At 44.1% G+C, this 22,363-nt stretch overlaps 1 protein-coding gene across 1 annotated transcript in view; it reads left to right on the forward strand.

Annotated features, from left to right (window-relative positions):
- Nucleotides 1-22,363, forward strand: part of PPM1G (protein phosphatase, Mg2+/Mn2+ dependent 1G) — an 823,201-nt gene that overhangs the window by 430,894 nt on the left and 369,944 nt on the right. The window contains exon 9 of the mRNA XM_044060399.1: nucleotides 8,539-8,668. Coding sequence (XP_043916334.1) covers nucleotides 8,539-8,668 — 130 coding nt within the window. The remainder of the gene's footprint in view (nucleotides 1-8,538; nucleotides 8,669-22,363) is intronic.

Raw genomic sequence — 22,363 nt, forward strand, 5'->3', positions numbered from 1 at the left:
CACAGGTTGCCAGACACTCTGAAGTGTAACTGTGATGTGGCTGTGGCTTCTGCTAGGTCTGCAGCTTCAGCCTCTGTGCTGCCCAGGTACTCCCGGCTCAGGCTTCAGCCCCTCTCTGAGGACTTTAAAAGCAAAATCTTAGATGCACCACTTGACAATAAATTCCTGTGTGGCAAACAGTCTGCTGAAGTGTTTAAAAGCCTCCAGGAAAAAAGCAAACCACTTCAGGACCTCAAACATTTATTGGTCTCATCCATCCCCAGGTTTTACAGAAACCACCCTCCCATGGCCACCTTTGTCAGGAGGGCTCTACCCCCCCCCCTCCTCTAGGCACAGGAAAGGATGTAGAAAGGCACCTTCCCCAAGGGCAGTCGCTCCTCAACCTACCCCCCCCAGGTAGCTCTTTCCAGATAGAAACAACAATGCAAGACTGCCTAAGTCAGCTTCCCGTCTCTCACTGTCTACCCTTCTGAAAAATGTTACCTCAGACTTCTCGATGTTAGCAATAGTGGAAAAAAGGGTACTTTATGACCTGGCAGGAGAAGCCCCTACCACAAGGCATCCCCTTCTTGCCCAAAAAAAACAGCTACATCTTATTCCCCAGATCATCCAAGATGTACCCGCACAAGAGGCTATAGAAAGGGTCCCCTCTGGACAAGCAGGGCCGGGTTCTACTCCAGACTTTCTGGTACCATAAAAAGATGGCCCTTGGAGGCCCATCCTGGGTTTGTGCTCACTAAACCCCTTTCTGAAGGTCCCTTCATTGAGAATGATGATCATCGTGTTACACTGCTGCAGTCATTACACTTGGGTTATCCTGCCATCAGGCGGTCCCACAGTCGGCCAGAGTTCCAAAGTCTTGGTCTGGTGTCAATTGCTGTTGCTTCTTCCCTGACATCAGTGCGCCAGGGGTATATAAGATGCATCCAACGCCATTTTCTTCAGTCTTTCTTGCCGCGCAGTGCCCGAAGCAGAAGCAGTTCGCAAGTGCCGGTCGGCCGACTCCTGAGATTTTCGAAGCCGTATTTCAGATCCAAAGTCTTCAATAAAGCTTTTTTTCTTGCCTCAGACCGATGTCAGAAAAAGTTAATAATTGTATTTCTTGTGGGAAGCAAATACTTCATAAGGACTTCCACTCTTACTATATTCCATGCCTTGGCCCTGATCACAATGTCACTAGTTGTCGGTTTTGTGCTAGATTTAACAAACGCACTATAAAAAGACGTTTTGATTTTGCTTTGCACTACTTTGACCGAAGGTTCAATTATACTATGCCTTCGGATCAACAGACGACCGCAATTCCGAAAAAACGCAAAGACAAGGATAAAGACAAACATCCGAGGTCCAAACCTGACGACGAAACCTCTTCTAGGCCAGTCCGCCAGTTGTCAGTGAGGCGCTTTCGCAGCCCCTGACACCTGCTACCTCAGAGCCACAGGCTGCCTCCGACTCTCACGTGGAGACAACTAGGCCTCTGGAAACTCAAGGTATTGGGCCTACGGAAACTAATCCCTCAGATGGGTCCGGAGCCGCTGAGCAGGCATCGGCTTCTGAGGGTGTTTTTAGACCTTCACAACTTACCATTAAAGCAACAGCCAAGACAAAAGTACCATTAAAGACAAAGAAGCAAATACAGCATTCTCCTGGACAGTCCTCCATGCCTAAGAAACAGATGCTTAAAATGGCTGAAGACCTCATTTCTCTAATCAGGGGTTCCCATCCCTCTCCTGAGAAAAGGCCTAGGCAGGATACAGACTGATTCCTCTTATCAGGTTTCCATTTCCCCTGATTCCTCTTCAGACCAGGGATACTCCATATCCCCCATGAGGACTCTGATGCTGAAGAGTCTATCCCTTCAGCCTCTTCTCCTGAGGATTATTCTTTTGGGGAAACTTTGAATACCATGAGGGAGCATTTCCATTGGGAAAGTCAGGATTATACAGAACCCAAGAAAATGCTCAGGGATTTCCTTTTATTGCCTCAGCACAGCCCCCTGGCTATTCTGCCTGTACTAGATATTGTGGATGATGTGTTCTCTGAATCCAGCTTATCTCCTGATTCTTTGCCCCCTGCACCAGCCAAGCCAAATAGGTATTATAGAGTCCCTGACTCTCACAAGTTTCTTTATAAAAACCCTTCTGCTGATCCAGAAACTATTTTCAAGGGTCCAAAAGGGGTTAAGGCTTCTATCGCAAAAAATCCAGTACCCTCTGACAGTGATTCCAGAGCTTTAGATAGATAGGGGAAGAAAGTTTACACTTCTGCAACTTTAGCAGTAAGGGCTTTAAATTGCCGGTTTCACATGCTTAAGTACCAACAGTATGTAATGGCTCAGTTAAAACAGAAAATGCTTGCAAGCTCAGAAGCTCCTGACTGTAAAGAAATGCAGGATTTATTGCATGCAGATGAACAAGTGGGAAAACATACTCTGCAATGTGGTTTTGATTCTTTAGAAGCCTCTTGTAGAGCCGCAGTTACAGGTTCTGTGATTCAAAGACATGCTTGGTTAAAAGAACAGAGTTTACCTAATCATGTTAAGGCAAAATTACTGGATGCTCCTTTACAGCATGATACCTTGTCTGGTGTTGAGGCAGAAAAGGTGTTAAAGAAAATGGAGGATAAAGCTAAATCTATACAAACAGTCAAGGATTTCTTACAGGTACAGCCACCTCGATTTAGCAGAAATTGTCCAACAAAGAATTGGTCCTTTCCAGTGTCAGACAGGCCAGAGAGAGGCAGATACAGATGCCCAAGAGGCAGATCTCAACCCCAAGGCTCTAACAGATGACAGTGGAGCACCTCAACCCCAAAAGGAGGTGAGGACAAGTCTCAACCTTACAGGAAACGGTCCCAATGACTTCCCCCCTTCGTACGCCAAGCATTTCCCTTTTGGCAGCCTCCTTAGTGGGAAAATTAGCACTTTTTTCTCAAAACTGGCAAACAATCACCCAAGACAAATGGGTTCTGAATATTGTGTCTCAAGGTTACAGGTTCCACTTTCATACTTTACCAAGGCTAAAAGGAATGCCAGACCTGCCACAGAATCAATGGGCAGAGGCACAAAAACAAATTTCAGCCCTCATGGACATGAGAGCTATTCAAAAAGTACCACAACAGGAACAAGGGCAAGGATTTTACTCAAGACTCTTCCTGGTCCCCAGAAAGGAAAAGGCCTGGAGGCCCATACTAGACCTTTCCATTCTAAATACCTGGATATTCCAAAATTCAAAATGTTGACATTACAGCAGCTTCTACCCATGCTGGGCAAGAAGGCTTGGCTTGTTACTCTATACCTCAGAGGCATACCTGCATGTCCCTATCAGACAAAATTGCAGAAGATACCTCTGATTAAAAGCTGGTACAATGCACTACCAATTCTCTGCACTGTTCAAAATGCCCTAACAGCCTTCAAGGACCTTCTGCATCCAGGACAATTATTATTAAAGACAAACAACACCACAGTAATGTGGTACATAAACAAGCAAGGGGGCACTCATTCTTATCCCCTATGCAGGCAAGCCATGACCTTGTGGAAGCATAATTCCTGCCAGGAAAGAAAAATACTCTGGCAGACTAAGCAGAAATATCATGGACCCTCACGAATGGAAATTGAATCCTCAAATCTTCAGCATGGTAATGCAAAAATGGGGCTGCCCAGACACGGATCTTTTTGCCTCCCCACTGAATTGCCAACTACAAAAATTCTGCACAAGGACTTATCACACACAAGCATGGAAAGTGGATGCTCTCTTGTTCAGCTGGAAAAGCCTAAAAGTTTATGCCTTCCCACCACTGCCTCTCCTTTCAAGGGTACTCCTAAAACCCAGACAAGAAAAACCACGCATGATCCTGATTGCTCCAGACTGGCCACGCCAGCACTGGTACCCAATCTTAAAGAACTTGGCTCAAAGCCCACCATGGATTTTGCCTCAAATTCCACACCTTCTGACTCAACAAAACAATCAGATCCTGCACGGCCAGCTCAAAACCCTAAACCTGGCTGTATGGCAGATTTATTAGTCAAACAGGCAACACCTCTTTCTAAAGCTGTTATGGATGTCTTTCTAGAGGCCAGGAGGCCTAGCACCAGGAAAACCTACTCAGAAAAATGGAAGAGATTCTGTGCCTGGAACCAGGCTCAAAGCCTTGACCCTCTTGTCCCAAATATTCCTCAGATTTTACAATACTTAACTAAGATGCTGGACAAAGGCCTGTCCTTATCAATTAAGATCCACGCCTCTGCCATTTCAGCACATTACAACACGGATCCTCCTTTATCCTCTCTTCCCTTGCTAAAGCAGTACCACAGAGGGGCTAAAAACATAAGACCGCCCCGGAGACCACCAACTTGGGACCTCATTTTCATTTTGGAAAAACTGACCCTGCCACCTTTTGAGCCAGCCAATACAGCCGATCTAAAATTTTGCTCCTGGCAGTAACTTCAGCACGAAGAGTCTCAGAGCTACAGGCATTAATGGCAGTGGAACCTTTTATAATTATTCATCACGACAGGGTTTCTTCAAGGACAAACCCTACCTTTATGCCAAAGGTGGTATCTAGTGTGGCTCTTAACCAAACCCTCCATTTGCCAACTTTTTATCCAAACCCCCAGAATAAAGGGGAGAAACTTCTGCACTCTTTGGACACACACAGGCAGCTACGCTTCTACTTGGACAAAACAAAAGCTTTGAGGAAAACTGAGCAACTGTTTGTAGCATATGCTGCAGGATCACAGGGCAAGGCTATCTCAAAGCAGACTATATCCAAATGGATAGGACACTGTATTCATTTCTGCTACACACAGCATGGAAAATCAGTTCCTAATAACATTAGGCCACATTCCACCAGGGCAACAGCCACGTCAACAGCCTTTCTCAGAGGAAATTTTGGAGGCTACAACTTGGAGTTCAGTGCACACCTTTACCAAGCATTACCACTTGCCTCTTTACTCTAAATCCAGAGCAGGATTTGCCACTGCAGTTCTGCAGGGCCTCATAGCCAATCCTGACTCTTTATAGACCAGCCACCCAACCTTAGCTTTGGGATTCTACCCAAGTGTAATGACTGCAGCAGTGTAACACGATGAACATAGTACAGTTTTGTACCTACCATAAATGTAGATGTTCAAGTGTTCACACTGCTGCAGTCCAGGTTTCCCTCCTTCCATCCCCTCTGAACTAGCTGGCCTTATCTATACCTTTCTATCCTATACAACCTTTGTGGTGTATTTGCTTGTAACTTAAGGTATTGTTTTTATTTTATATATATACTTTTATTAGCAATATGTATTGCCTACCTACTTGGGGGCACCTGACATCTGAGGCAAGAAAAACTGTAGAAAATGGCTTCGGATACATCTTGTATACCCCTGGCGCACTGACGTCAGGGAAGAAGCGACAGCAACCGACGCCGGACCAAGACTTTGGAACTCTGGCTGACTGCGGGACCGCCTGACAGCAGGATAACCCAAGTGTAATGACTGCAGCAGTGTTAACACATTAACATCTGCATTTATGGTAGGTACAAAACTGTACTTTATCCCTTCAAACCCTTCTTCCACTAATGCCACCCAAGGCATACATGGCTGCTTTGGACTTGAAGGCAGCATACCTCCACATACTCATTCATCCAAACTACAGAAAGTTTATGCATTTTGCTGGGCCCTTTTCACACTTAGTTTACTGCCTTGCCCTTTGGATTGTCTACTGTACCAAGGGTCTTCACAGTGTCTAGCTCCAGCAGTAACCTACTGCGGAACAAAAGGCATACAAATGTACCCCTATTTGGACGTCCTCCTTGTTCTAGCAGAAGATGAAATTTATTCCCAGGAACGACTTGACTATTCATTGTGTCCCTACTTCAGAACTTGAGGTTCACCTTCAACCTGACAAAATCAAAGCCTTCCTGGGCTGCAGGATAACAGACTTGAAGAAGGCTTTCCTTCTCAGGACAAAGTATACTCCCTAGTCAGCTACTTCCACGAGCTACTCCTGCACGGTTTCCTGGAAACTGCAACTTCTTCCTCCACACTTTCCTCATCTTGAGTTGTGGCAGTCTCACACAGTGTGAAAACTGCAACTTCCTGTCCCCCTTTTTCACATTTACCCTGTCTCAATGGCATCATTCTTGGATTCCTTAGGCCGTTATCTGACTGGGCAGGCAGTTCAGAGGTCTGTGTCTGAAGACGTCACATTTAAGGCCCAGGGTTTATGGCCCTGCATGTGACATCCCATGCACCTGACAGCAACCAGGCTTAAGCTTTTGCATAGGAGCTGGATGTTCGGGTCGCCTGAGGTGGAGGATCCCACAGTGAGAATACTGCAACATGGAAGAGAAGGACATCTATGGTTATGGTAAGATTTTGCACAACTACTCTTTTTACCTTCATAGAACAAAACAGTGCAGGAAGTCTGACCCAACTATTTATATCTTTTTCACCAAACCATCTTGGCCAAGCAGTCTCCAGTCGCATTGGCCAAATGGATTACAGACTGTATTTCACTTCTTCTTCTTTCAGCTTTTCCTGGTTAGGGGTTGCCATAGCGGGTCACCTGTCCACTCATGATTGGCAGTGGAGTTTTACAGTGTCGAGTTGCCAGCCCGGCGCCCAACCTTCCACCCAACCTTCCACAGAAGGCACACACGCACAAACTCACACCTAGGGCCAATTTAGAGTGTCCAATCCACCTACAGCATGTCTTTGGGATATGGGAGGAAACCGGAACACCCGGAGGAAACCCACGTGACCACAGGGAGGACATGCAGACTCTGCACAGAAGGCACCCCAGCTGAGAATCGAACCGGAGAACCTCTTGCTGTGAGGCGGCGACGTTAATTGCCGCACCACTGTGGCTACCCTACAGACTGTATTTCACTAATTTATTTAAAAAAAAATGGTTTGGAGTTGCCTTGCCCTCCTAAAGCCTGTTTTAATAGATCTATAGCTACATCTGTTTTCTCCTCTAGAGCATCAATTTGATATTTGTGCTACAACCACTTAGTCAAAGACTCATACCTTTGTGACTCATTATAAATTGGACATTGTCTCCAGAAGTAGACCTTTTGGTTCGACAGTGCTCTGGCATATCCTTCCTTGAGGCCACCTGCGAGAAATGTAGTTGGGGACTCTGACTCGTAGTGAGGAAGAATGAAAAGGACAGTATCCGATTTAGAAGTTATGTACTTACCATAACTTGGCATCTGTGTTCATTTTCATTCTTCCTCACCTTCCCTTCCAGCCTTTCACCAACCTAGTGGCTCTTAGAGGACCTTTTGAATGTATAGGAACCTTGATGTTCTTGGTTTGAACCTTTGATTTATTTCTGTCTATACTGGCTCTCAATCTGGTAGGCATTAAGGCAGAAAACTCTCCGTGGAAGCTACAGAGAGTGTATGGCACTGTGGGTAGATGGAGGAACTGGAGACCAGGATCCAAGTCTAAAAAGTGACATAAGTCAAATCTGAGGGTTTGGATTCATAACCCAGTAGCAAGGAAGAATGAAAACAAACAGATGTCAAGTTATGGTAAGTACATAACTTCTTTTCTGGCCCCTTTTAATAATGATGGATTTTGAGTAGGCAGAAGGGTCAGGTCAGTTTAGTACTGTTGAACTTGTCTATTTTCTTTCCTGTTCTGGCCTAAAGTAAGGTACGTATTCTCCATGCCCTTGTTTTTCACATCTGTTGCTGTTTTAACTTAAAATTCATAGGTTTGCAAGATCACCAGTAGTCCCCCCCCCCCCTTATTACTGGAAGTAATCTGTAATCATGTGGCCAGTTAATTCTGGACATCTTTGCACACTGTATAATTAAGGGTCGTTAGTCAAGCTAGTAGGTCTTTTACTGCTTCAGTTAATGGATATTGTTAGAGCAGTGGCTGCTTTGTGTGCCTGTTGGGAATGTATTGATGGCTGAAATTTGTACAAATGGCACATGGTCATCTATTCAGTTTTAGCAAGTAATGTTTAAAGCAGGGCTTCATCTGGATGAGTTAATAGGCCCTTCTCTTCTGAACCCCCCCCGGTCTTTGCAGTTATTTTATGGTGTAACTACTTGGTCTTCTTTCTACATGTTTAATTCCTACTGCTGAGATTCTCTTAAAGTAAGATAGTGAGTACTTCATCTTTTTTTTTTTTTTACATTGAGTGGGTTTCATCCAGTGGTCATTAGTATTTTCTTCTTACGGTTTTTAATTTTTCAGTCAATTTACTTTGTTAGTAGACATTCTATAATTTAAAGTTTTAGAACTGTGTTTTGATTGGTTGATTTTCATGTTAGCAGAGGGGCCTGGCTTGAATTGTGGTACATAACTAATGATATTTGTGGGCACCCCACATTGTACACACACACACAGGGTTACAAGTGAGTGAGTGAAGCTTGTGCTAACTGGTTGTATTAAAGAATGCCTTTGTGTTTATCCGTCAAATATTTGAAACTAAAAATGGCATTCTGGCTTGAAGGCTAGAACTTACTTTGCCTGTTTTTGCTAGAAATGTGTGAAATAACATTAAACATGTATGTGTACCTCTTCTTTATCAGGTGATCATTTTTACAAGAGAAATAAAAACTTGCCTCCTGAGGAACAGATGATCTCTGCTTTGCCAGATGTTAAGGTCCTTGCACTAAAACCTGAACATGAATTTATGGTCATTGCCTGTGATGGAATATGGTAAGCACTGCAAGTGAATTAGAATGACTGAACTGCTTTTAGACTCTCATTTTTGACTGATTTTATATAACGTTTGTGAGGCATGTGATTAATTTGTACCCCTGACAAGTTAAGGCTGCATAAATTTTGTATATCGGTAAATGTGATCAAATGTTTTGGAAGACCTATCCTCAAAGAATGGTGAAATAGCTTGATACCTGTCAGTGTATGTATACAGGCACCAATATTTTTCCCATTTTAATTGAATATGGTTATGTATATGTTATCGATGTCTGTTAAATGTAATGCTTTCATCAGATATTCTTAAAGTATGCTCATTTATGTTTTGGATATTTAAGAATGCATGTTTATATCACTGATTTCACGCATCTTAGCTTTATTTTAATGTCATTAAGTGGCGAGCTAAGATACTTTTGTTTTTAATTAGCAGATTTGGCTAAGGTAGTGCTTCATTTACATTTCATGTTTTACTTTGTATTTCATTAATGTGACTGATAATTCTGGTAGTTAGGTTGCAGAGCTTTTCATATGCAGGTTGCTGATCACTGGTGGATGGAGGTTAAAGTAGTCATTAATTCTCAAAGGGGGTATGCATAATAAGGTATATAGCTAGTCTGTGATGTCAGGATTTCAGTTATTTCAGTAGTGACAGTATATCAGAGTAGCAACACATTTGAAAAGTTAACAGTGTGGGTATGTAGTTCCCAGAAAGGACCTACATATCACCACATCAGAAAGACTGTTTTAGATATGCTGATAATGTAGGTTAGCCTGTAAGAAGACAGTGGAGATCCTAGAAATTCTGAAGCACCACAGCCCACACAGTGAATTATTCAGGAAGTCTTCATTGTTAATTTGGAGTAATGTCATCATTTAACTACTGTGAAAAACTGCATTCTGAAATATAGGTACAAGATTTTGAGCATTTGTGAAACAGTTGAAGAACCCAAATACCTGTACAAATAAGACTTGACTGAAATTGATAAACCAGAAATAACAAAAGAAGTTTTGAAGATAAAAAAAAAATAAACTTCACCAGAAGTTCTCACAACAGTTTTCTAAGGATTTTGCAGGGGAGTTTGTTCCATATTTTCCATTATTTTCACCCTTTTTTTTTTTGTCTGTTCTTGATTGGGAGATTTTCATATCAGTGCCAAAAGTCCACATGGTTTTGATATTCAGGGATGGTAAAAGCAGAGAAAGCTTGGCACACTACAGTCTCTGTTCTATTTTGAGTATCCGTCATTAACAGCTAAGATAATACAGAATAATTAAGAAATAAGATGTCTGATCATGCCTCCTGAACCTGGTGGATTTCTTTGAGACAGTTACTCAGGCTATAGATAAGGGAAAAAGAGGTATACACGGCTTACCTTGACCTTGCTAAAGCATTTGATACCATTCCCCATTCAGGTATTATTGATAAGCTCACCAGCCTGGGCATAAACCCTTACGTCACAAGATGGATCGCAAACTGGCTCTCAGACAGATCCCATAAAGTAAGAGTAGCGGGATCTATGTCCGAATCCAGACCAGTAACGGGTGGTGTGCCTCAGAGCTCTGTCCTGGGGCCCTTCCTGTTTGGCATATACTTCTCAGAAGTACAGGCACGGAAGGGCTGTGGCTGACTACGTTTGCAGACGACTGCAAACTGGGTGTTATAATAGAGTCTCTGGCTGACATGGAGATCCTCCAGAAGGGCCTAAATGAGACTGATGCATGATGTGAAAGCCATGGTCTCAAGCTAAATGCAAAAAAATGCGTAGTAATCCCCTTTGGAAAAAACAGAGCAACCGCAAACTACAACATAGGAGGTAATCCCCTGAAATCTGAAGAAGAAATAAGGGATCTAGGGACTCAAGTAGATAGTCAGCTTTCCTTTGATAACCATGTTGCCAAAGTGGTTAGAAAATCCTTGTATGTGACCCATCTGATCACGAAAGGGTTTGCATCAAGATCTAAGGATGTAATGGTGCCCCTCTACTCTTCCCTCATCAGACCCATTATTGAGTACAGTGCACCAATTGGAATGTACCTGGCTAGACATCTCCAGCAGCTGGAGAGACCACAAAGGTACCTAACCAAGAGGATTACTGGCCTCAAACAGTTGCCCTATGCAGCACGATTGAAAAAGCCAAAACTGTTCTCTGTTGCATACCGCTTTCTCAGAGGCGATCTCTGTCTAACGTACAGAGCCATGTCCAACCCAGAATTGTTGAACATGCTCCATCTTAGCAAAACCAAATCTACTCAAGCTACACACTCTAGGGATATAACCCTCAACAGAACAATGAGTAGAACATGCTGGAGGGATAGATTCCCTTTGCAGAGACTTCCCTTACTATGGAACAGGGTCCCGATCTACATAAGACAGAGCCCCTCACTATCACTCTTCAAGAGGAACCTTGATGAGTGGATGGTAACAGAAAGATGTTCGTGTTTCACTGTTACAGTCATGACTGTAGGGTTCTCCCCTGCCGGCAGGCAGTCCCCGGTCGGCCAGAATCCCAAAGTCTGGGTCCGGTGTCGGCTGTTCATCTCTGCTCCCTGACGTCAGAGCGCCAGGAGTATAAAGACGACAGCCGACGCCATCTTCTCCAGTCTTTCTTGCCGTGCGGTGATAGCAGTTCGCAAGTGCCACTCGGTTGACTCCTGACGAATATTTCTACGTACTTCGGTCCGAAGACTTTCTTCTCCACTCAAAGCTAAGTACCCCGTTGGGGAAATTTTTTTCTTGCTCCACTCCGATGTCAGAAAAAGTTAATAATTGTATTTCATGTGGGAAGCAAATACCTCATAAGGATTTTCATTCTTACTGTATTCCTTACTTGGGCCCTGACCACGACGTAGCTAGTTGTCGGTGTTGTGCTAGATTCAATCAACGTACAATTAAGCGAAGGTACGATTTTGCATTTCATTACTTCAGTAGACGATTTAACTACAAAATGTCGTCTGATATGCTTCCATCTACCGGAGTTCGCAAGCGTCGCAAGGATAAAGACAGGCCTCCGAGGTCCAAATCTGATAACGCACATTTGGAGCCAGCTTCAGGTTCGGCCGTCGTCAGTGAGGCGCTTTTGCAGCCCCTGTTGGCCATTTCAGAACCGATGGCCGAAACGGACCCTCATGAGGAGCCAACCAGACCTTTAAATATCTCTGTTGCAGAACCTTCGGACAACGCTCCTTCGGATGGGTCCGGAGCTGCTGTGCAGGTACCGGCTTCCGAAGGGGTTTTCAGGCCTACTCAGCTTCAAGTAAAGGCAAAGCCAAAGACAAAGGCAAAGACTCCTTCTAAATCAAAGACTTCAACACAGGCCTCTTCTGAACCGGCTCCCAAGTCACAGAAACAGTTACTCAAGATGGTGGAGGATTTACTTACAATGATTAGGGGTTCTCTTCCCCCTCCAGACAAAAGGCCTAGGCAGGATGTTTATTATGATTCCTCTGATCAGGCTTCTGTTTCCTCAGTTTCTTCTTCTGATCAGGAATATTCTTTTCCTCCTTATGAGGATTCTGATGCGGAAGAATCCATTCCTTCAGCTTCTCCTCCTGAGGATTTTTCTTTTGGGGAAACTCTGCATGAAATGAGGGAACATTTTCACTGGGAGGGACAGGAGTATTCAGAATCCAAGAAAAGACTGAGGGATTTTCTTCTTCCCCAGCATAGGCCCCTGGCTATTCCTCCTGTTTTGGATATTGTGGATGATGCCTTTTCGGAGGCTAATTTAACCCCGGATTCTTTTCCTCCTGCTCCTGTTAAGCCTGATAGGTACTGCAGGGTTCCTGATTCCCATCAGGTTTTTATACAAGAATCCTACTGCTGACACTGAAACCATTTCTCAGGGTCCTAAGGGTGTTAAGGCCGCTACTGACAAAAATCCTATTCCTACTGAAAAGGATTCTTGAGCTTTGGAAAGATCGGGCAAAAAGGTGTACACTTCTGCTACTTTGTCCATTAGTGCTTTAAACTGTCAGTTTCATATGCTTAAATATCAGCAATTTCTCTTGTCTGTCTTAAAACAGAAATTGACTTCCATTTCTGCCTGTGCAGAGGATAAGGAATTACATGACTTATTGCATGCCACTGAACAAGTTGGGAAGCATGTTTTGCACTGTGGATTTGATGCCTTGGAGGCTTCTTGTAGGGCTGCGTCCTCTGGCACTGTCATTAGAAGACATGCACGGCTAAAGGAACAAAATTTACCTGAACAAGTGAAGGCTAAATTATTGGATGCTCCTGTTCATAATGTTTTGTTTGGATCTAAAGCTGAAGAGGTGATTAAAAAGATGAAGGATAAGGCGAAATCCATGCAAACAGTTAAAGATTTCTTACAAGTACAGCCTCCTAGATTTAGCAGGAATTGGCCATCAAAAAAACTGGTCCTTTCCCTCTTCAGGCACGCATCAAAGGTGTAGATATAGACGCTCCAGAGGGAGGCCTCAAACACAAGCTGCTTATAGACCAAGGCAATGGACTGCTTCTACCCCTAGAGGAGGAGAGGACAGGCCACAGTCTCAAAGGAAACAAACTCAATGACTCCCTCTGTTGGGCTGCAGGAACGTCTTGCCTGGAAGCCCCTCTCGGAGGAAAACTCTCTTTTTTTTACCAAAATTGGACACAAATAACCCAGGATAAATGGGTTTTGGATGTGATTTTAAGAGGTTACAAATTCCATTTTCATACTTTGCCAAGGCCAAGCGGATGGCCAGACCTTCCAAAACATCAATGGACAGAGGCCTTAAACCAGGTGGAGGCTCTTTTGGCTATGAATGCCATAGAACTGGTACCTCTTTCAGAGATGGGAAAAGGGTTTTACTCGAGGCTCTTTCTAGTCCCAAGAAAGCAAAATTCATGGAGACCCATTCTGGATCGGTCTTGAACACCTTTCTAGAGATTCCAAAATTCAAGATGCTTACTCTACATCAGTTACTTCCAATGCTGTCCAAAGATGCATGGATGGTGGCTTTGGATTTAAAGGAGGCATATTTACACATTTCCATCAGGCAGGATCACAGAAAATACCTCTGGTTCAAGGCCGGATCGAGGCACTTTCAATTCTCTGCGCTGCCCTTTGGATTGTCTACTGCGCCCAAGGTCTTCACCAAATGCCTGGTTCCAGTAGTAGCTTACTGCAGACTCAAGGGAATTCAAATTTACCCTTATCTGGACAATTGTCTAATTCGGGCAGACAGCAAGGATGTCTTACTCCAGCATCTAGACTTTGTACAAAACCTCCTCAAATTCCTGGGAATTTCTGTCAACATAAAAAAGTAAAATTTGACACCATCTCAACAGATAACTTTTCTGGGTGCTCTTCTAGACACTACAACCCAGATGGCATTTCTGACATCCGAAAAACAATTACAGCTGGCATCAACTTTCAAAGCCTTGGCAATTCTAACCCATCTATCTGCAAGGAAATTACTGCAGGCTTTGGGTTACATGGCCTCCTGCATCCTTCTCGTACCATATGCAAGACTGCACATGAGGAAAATACAGTGGTACCTAAAAAGTGTATGGTCTCAGCATTACCACAGTTGGGACATGCTGATTCCTGTCCTTCCTTGCCTTCAAAAGGAATTTCTTTGGTGGTCCAGGGCATGTGCTCTAAACAAAGGGAAGCCCTTCCGTCTACCTCCTGCCTCTCAGATTCTAACCACGGACGCCTCGGATTATGCTTGGGGGGCCCATTTTCAGGGCAATTGTCTACAGGGCCTTTGGACAAAGGATCAGAAGCACCTGCATATCAACTTAAAAGAAATGTTAGCCGTTCAGAAAGCTCTATTGGCCTTCAGGAATCTCATACAACCAGGGCAACTACTAATACGGACAGACAACACCACAGTTATGTGGTACATAAACAAGCAAGGGGGATCTCAGTCCTCCCCCCTTTTGCAGACTAGCCATGGATTTATGGAACACAGCTCTAGCTTGCAATCTGGATCTTCAAGCTCAGTTTCTACCAGGGAAACAAAACTTACTGGCAGACAGTTTGAGCAGATACCTTTCGGATCCACACGAATGGATGCTGGACACCAAAATATTCAGGATAAACAGCGGCATGGGGATGTCCTCACATAGGTCTCTTTGCATCCCATCTAAATCATCAGCTACAGAATTTTTGCACCAGGACATTCCACAGAGAGGCTTGGAAAGTGGATGCCCTGTCATTCAGTTGGAGAAACCTCTCGGGGTATGCCTTTCTGCCTCTACCTCTTCTTCCACGAGTTTTGCTAAAGATAAAACAGGGCAAACCCAGGATGATAATCTTGTTGGCCCCAAATTGGCCTCAGCAGTTTTGGTATCCAACTGTAATGAACCTATGCCTGAAGCCACCTTGGATTTTACCTCAGTCTCCGAACCTTCTGTCCCAACATCAGGGTCAGGTACTACACTCTCATGTCAGAACTGTCAGCCTGGCGGCCTGGTTAATCCAGGGCCTTTGATTTCTTCTTTTCTACCCAAGCAGGTTATGGATGTCATTTTAGAAGCCAGACGTCCTAGCACTAGGAAATCTTATGCAGGAAAATGGAAAAGATTTTGTTCCTGGATGCAGGCTCAGGATTCTGATCCTCTTCTTCCTAACATTACTTTAATTCTCCTTTACTTGACGGATCTCTTGCATAAGGGTCTCTCTTTCTCTTCCATTAAGATCCATGCTTCTGCTATTTCTGCTCATTATAATACAGACCCTCCCATCTTTTCCCACCAGCTCATATGAGAGTTCCTCAGAGGAGCTAAGAACTTAAGACCTCCTAGATCTCCTCCCATTCCTGCTTGGGATCTCAGTTATGTTTTGGAAAAACTAACCTTGCCTCCTTTTGAGCCTGCCGCTTCTGCTGACATCAAGTTTTTATCTTGGAAGACAGCTATCCTGTTGGCACTAACCTCTGCCAGGAGAGTTTCAGAATTACAAGCTCTTATGGCAGTGGAACCATATATTATTTTTCATCAAGACAGAGTATCTTTGAGGACTAATCCAACCTTCATGCCTAAGGTGCTTTCCATAGTGGCGTTAAATCAAACTATCCACTTGCCAACCTTTTTCCCCACTCCTCAAAAGAAAGGGGAAAGGATCTTGCATTCCTTGGATGTACATAGACAGCTACGTTTTTACCTTAACAGAACCAAGGACATCAGAAAATCAGAACAATTGTTTGTTTCTTATGCTTCCAGTTCCCAAAGTAAAGCTATTTCTAAAAAAAACATTTCTAAATGGATTGCTCATGGAGTCAGATTTTGTTATTCACACCATGGAAAGCAAATCCCAGGGAGTATACGGACTCATTCCACCAGAGCTGCTGCCACTTCTGCAGCCTTCCTCAGGGGAGTTCCTACCAAGGATATTTTGGAAGCTGCAACTTGGAGTTCAGTGCACACTTTTTCTAAGCACTACAATTTGCCTCTCTAAGTCTAGGGCAGGCTTTGCCTCTGCAGTCTTTCAGGGCCTTTTAGCCGCCCCTTCTTCTTTATGACCACCTCCCTTTCTTTCAGCTTTGGGATTCTACCCTACAGTCATGACTGCAACAGTGAAACACGAACATAGTACAGTTGTGTACACCTACCATAAATGTAGATGTTCGAGTGTCTTCACTGTTGCAGTCTGGGTTTCCCTTCCTCCTGTCCCCTCTTATTTTTACTTTTGTGTGGTTTCTTTTTTCACCATTCTTCTGAGGTGTATTTGCAAAGGTTTTGGGGCCATTTTCATTTTGGGACTCCTGACATCTGGGGCAAGAAAAACTGGAGAAGATGGTGTCGGCTGTCGTCTTTATACTCCTGGCGCTCTGACGTCAGGGAGCAGAGATAAACAGCCGACGCCGGACCCAGATTTTGGGATTCTGGCCGACCAGGGACTGCCTGCCGGCAGGGGAGAACCCTACAGTCATGACTGCATCAGTGAAGACACTCAAACATCTACATTTATGGTAGGTGTACACAACTGTACTTTCACACCAACAGCACTACTAGATAGGGGCCAAGGGTACTAGCTGCTAGTACAAGGGTCTAGGGAACTACTAAAGGGGGCGGTGAATACCACCCAATGTGGCTGGGCTAATATATGCCTTCGGGCAGATAGCCCAGTACCAACCTATGAACCTATAAGTAACATTTCCATCACCATATTTGTTTATACCCAGGAAAATGGGTGAATGAAATGAGTAAATGTCTTCAGGCACTTGGAATAGCACCAGTAAGTAAAGCAAAAGTATGCAACTTGGCTGCCAGTAGAATCAGATTTTTTTATATGATTCATAGAATGGCCATTTAACAGCAGCTGCAGTACTAGGAAGTTAAAGATCAGTTATGATTTAATAAGAAGGTGTACTATGTTAAAACAGCACAAATAAACCCTAATAATGGGCTTTCCTGTATTTGTAATATTCAAATTTGTGTGAGGTAAGGATGACCCCTACTTAATGCAATATGTGTTTTACTTCTGTCCCTTAATTTACTTTGACCTTTGCTTACTATGAATTCAAAAACACAGATTATAAGTAGTGATGCTGTTGATGCCATAATTTTAAGTACACTTAATTACCATCTTGAGGTTAACAGAATTTAGATAATGTTTAAGGAGGTTTGAAAATAAGGGTTAATCTATCCAAGTCAGATTTTTTATTGAAAAAACTAAAAGTGCAAAATTGAGGTATATTTCAGTTGTATCTTAATTTAAAAATGTAGGTAGGCATACTGCACCATCTGTTAATTGGATACTGCATGTCTAAAAATAATGCATTCTAACAAAATATTAAGTATTTTTTCTCAAGTACCACAAATGTGGGGAAAGGTGTGATTCATCTGTAGTTTCAAATCAACTTTCAGAAGCCTCCTCACAGAATGGTTTTCTTGGGATGTTATACTCTGCCTTAGGAAGAGCCTTTTTTCCTTCAGGCAAAGTAGATATTTTTCTTCAGTTCCTGCTCAGTTTCTCCACTCAATACTAGGCATCTGCAAGGGAGTTTCTCAGAATTACAAGGGTACATGGCATCTATGATGATCAGGCTTCCCCGGTGCTAAACTGTAGATGAGGGGAAAACATGCATCTCATATCTGTGTAGACTCTGCATCTACACCTTTTGGCCTTTTAGATAACCAGTCCTGGGATTTGTAAAGTGGGACGACTGAATGAATGGTTGGAAGACCAGGTAGTTGGCAGTCCAGGTCTTCCATTCTCCCTTCTAAGCCCCCCTCTAATCATTTACTACAAATGTTTCATACCGGTATGGGGAGCAGTTTCAAAGGGTTAAAAGTACATCTGTAGGATTGTGTAGGACAGAAGCATATGCATGAAGTAAATATCTTGGCAATTGGCAGTGTTTTGAACACCTAGAATAATCTCGCTTCCTCAGGACTTCTGCAGCTGTACAAAGACAACACCACAGTGGTGTGTGGTACATAACCAATCGTGGGGGAGTAGTCACTCATCTTTGTAAACTTACTTATGATAGCCTCGGAGGTAACAGCTCAGCTCTGTTTGACTCTTCAGGCTTCATGTATTCTTTTTGTTTTACTCGTAAGTTTTTATTATTTTTCTTGAAAATTTAACAAAGATTACTTGTAGATTATCCAAAGTAAATATCCATATGTAAATAATAAGAGCAGGCTTCATGTATTCTGTCGCTCCTGTTTGGCATGCATTTCTCAAAAGTGAAGGCTAATGTTGAAGGCCTGTGGCTCACAATGTTTGCAGATGACTGTAAATTGGGAGCCATCATAGATTTCCCCCACAACACAAATGTCCTGCAAGAGAGTCTGTCACAAACAGATAATTGGTGCCAGAGCCACAGATTAAAATTCAGTGTGATCAATTGTAATTTAGTGCCCTTTGATATGTTGTCCACCCAAGGTAATTACTCCGTTGCTAAAGCACCTCTAAGAATTGACCTGGTAGTTAGAGATTTTGGAAAGTATGATAGTAAATTGGCCTTTGACTAACATGTATCTAGGATAGTAAGAAAATTATTCTGTGTCGCCCAACTCGTAAACCCAAGATATAGAGTCTAGGTCAGATGCAACAGTTGGAAAGCCCGCCAAGGTTTCTCACCAGGAGAATCCAGGATATGAATACCCTGTGCTACACAAATAGTGTTAAGGCCCTTCTCTTTACTTGGTCTGCTACAGGTTACTGAGAAGTGATCTTTACCTGGTACATAAGGCATCATCAGACACAGCTCTGATGGGTCTCTTGCATATCAGCAAAACAAACGGTACTAAGAGCACTAGATCCAAGAACCTAAACTTTGCTTGTGACATAAGTAAAACATGCTGGAGATACTGAGGTCTCGGAGGATCCCCGCACTGTGGAGCAGGTTCTTCATCCACGTAAAGCAGAGGTCTTCCCTTATCCTTTTCAAGTGAAACCTTGATCATTGGATGAGAACTCATAGGCACCCCTGGTCTGACCTCCATGTCTCTGATGGACAGAGGCAGACAGTAAGCTAAACAGTCCCAAGCTGTTGTACCCCACATGCATGCATGAACACATACACAACCCTTGGCTACCTCATTGCTAACATACCCCCACCATATAGGCATCTAATGTACTTGAGGACAAAACTTGGTTGGGTTGCATGGCTGGGCTTATAAAGACCTTGGTGGTCAGTAGCCTAGTACAAACCTATGCTTCGCTCCTACGACCAAAAACTTTAAAGCGAAGTACCGTTGGGGATTTCTTTCTCCTGCGTACACTTGAGTTTGGTTGCTGTAAATTCCCCTTTAGGTGATGTCTGGGAAAAAGAGCAAATGTAACTGGGGACGTCGGATACAGCACAAAGACTCTCATGACCTGTGTGTGTTTTGCTCAGGAAAGGAGCACGACCATAAGGCCTGCCCCGTTTTTTTCAGTCCTTCATGGAAAAGACCCTCTGCAGCTGACTAGCGTTGCTTAATTTGTACTTGGAAAATCAAAGACTAAAACGCCTCACTCTCAGGATGGATCCCAAGTTGGCTGCCCAAGCCGAACAACCGAGGAAGAAGGCAAAGGCTTCCAGGCCTCCTCCCGATGCCGCTCAGCCATTGGATGTCCCGCCGACTACTGATATAGGGGCCAAGGGACACCCGATTACTCAGTCTGCTTTGGTTCCTCTGGAAGAGGCTGTTTCGACAGCCATGGAAAGCACGTCTGCATAGTTAACCCAGACTCCGTCCATAACCAACGTCGAGGGGGAACCAACACTTGGTCGACTGACCGAGATTTCTCCTGCGTCAGCCCATGCCTCTGTTGCTAAGCCTTCCCCTAAGCCTACGGCAACTAAGAAAAAAGAAAAGACTAAGCACTTGAGCCCCATGCCTCAAGTTGCCCCAGACTGGCAGTCATTTACCAGCTCACTAATGCAGGCCTTCATGACTCTTAGGCCCTCAGGCTATGCACCTTCCAACATTCCTGTGCTGAGCCCCAGGCAAACCTCTGCTTCCTCACTATCTTTAACCACTACTCATCAGGTAGAATAACCGTAACAGCCCTACTCCTCTTCTGAGGAATCCATCTCTCTGCTTCACCTGTGGATTTTGACTCCCCAGATGACTGTATTGAAGGAGACTTCCCACCAGAGGACATTACCTTTGGGGAAACTATTACAGAAAATGCATGACTACTCAAGGTGGGATACTGCCTTAATGTCAGATACCCAGAAAAGATATTTTGAACTTCTGCAGCTTGAGTCACCTTCCCCTTCAGCTATTTCTCCTGTGCTTCTAGCTTTCCTGGATTCCTTTAGCTTGGTTTCCAAAACCCTAGACTCTCAACCTCCTGCCCCTAAAAGGACGGATAGATTTTACAAAGTGCCTGATGACCACATATTTCTGGTGAAACCACCCCATAGCAGACCCTGCAGTCATTGCTGCGTCTCCAGACAGATAGTGTAGGCAATTACAGTCTGCTTCACTTTTGCCAACAGATAGCAAAACTATGGACAGAATGGGTAAAAAGATGAACACCACCTCCACCCTTTCTTTCAGGGCTATTAACTACCAAACTCGCATGGTGAAATACGCCCTGGACCTGGTCTCCCAGGGGTTCCACCTTGCTATCCTCTACCCTAGACTGTCCAACCAAAGTTGAATTGGATCTAAGCTGTTTCTAGCTGCACAAGTAGCCAGACACTCCATCAGATGCAGCTACTATGCAGCAAAGGCTTCGGCCAGGGCTGCTAACTCTGCAATCTGCTTTACGCAGATGCTCCTGGCTTCTCTTACAGCCTTTACCAGAGGATTTCAAATCCAAAATCATGGATTCTCTTCTGGACCTGCAACCTTTTATTTGGGAAAAACTCAGCAGAACTTTTCAAAAACTTAAGAGAAAAGCAAAGGACTGCAAGACATTAAGCATCTGCTGGTGTTCCCATTTCCCAGATATTGTTGAAACTACCCAGCAAAACCATCCTTTATCAGGACTCCTACGTCACGCCCTCTCTCCTCAAGACCCCGCAGGGCATCCCGGAGACGGCCTTAGTCAAGACCCCCAACTCTCAGCCACCAACCAAACATCCCTGTCCAGAAAGAGGGGTTCCCCTTCAGCATGACTGCCTTGATCAACTGCCTCTGTCCGCCCGCCTTACCCACTACCTTCCCTTTTGGAAATCCATCACAGCAGATCTTTGGGTTCTCTCCATCATCCAGAAAGGATACTTCCGATCCTGGAGGAAAAGACCAAAACTAAAAAGAATCCCTTTCCTTCCAAGAAATCAGCTTCATCTGTTCCCTCCCATTTTGGAAGAACTCCGGACTCGAGGAACTATAGAACCCGTTCCCTCAGGACAGTAAGGGTCAGGCTTCTATTCCCATCTTTTCCTAGTTCCAAAAAAGGATGGCCCCTGGAGACCAATCCTAGACTTATCATATCTGAACGTGTTCCTGAACGTTCCCTCCTTCAGGATGCTTTCCCTTCATACCCTCCTACCCCTCATCCCCTCCCAAACCTTCAACACTCTGGACCTAAAGCATGCTTACCTACACATTCCTGTCAGACCATCCTACAGGAAATTTCTACTCTTTAGTGGCCACTTTTCACAGTTTCAGTTTACAGCCTTGCCCTTTGGCTTGTCTACGGCCCCCAGAGTCTTTACAAAGTGCTTGGCCCCAGCCATTGCATACTGCAGAACCAAAGGAATCTTAATTTACTCTTATCTGGATGACATTCTCATTCTGGCCGAATAAAAGTCCACCCTACAGGCCCATCTCAAGTTTACCATGACATTGTTTCACAACTTGGGATTCACCCTAAATCTTCAGAAATCCTCTCTCCGTCCTCTTCAGGCCAAAGTATTCATAGGATGCAGGATCAAGACAGACCTGATGAGATCCTTTCTCCCACCGGACGAAGTGCAGTCTCTCTCCACCCATTTTCAAAGCCTACTTTCAAAATCTCATCTCTCTGCAAGACAATTTCTGCAAGTCCTAGGTCTCATGGCAGCTACTATTCCCATGCTCCCATTAACCAGGATGCACATATTACCCTCACCACTCAATCCATGCACACAGATGCATTGGACCTAGGTCGGGGGGCAACGTTAAGACTTCAGGGTACAACAGCACTGGACCCCTGCCCTTCAAAAGCAACCATGTCAGTGTCAGAGAAATGACTGCAGGTATTGCTGGCTCGGAAAGTTTCCTTCCCATCTTGCAACCAGGGCCGCTCCACATTGTGACAGACAACACTACTGTCATGTGGTACCTCAATAAACAAGGAGGGACAA

This window comes from Protopterus annectens, chromosome 2.part0 (assembly GCF_019279795.1).
Source record: "Protopterus annectens isolate FY-2018-M chromosome 2.part0, PAN1.0, whole genome shotgun sequence".
In the NCBI taxonomy this organism is placed as follows: domain Eukaryota; kingdom Metazoa; phylum Chordata; order Ceratodontiformes; family Protopteridae; genus Protopterus; species Protopterus annectens.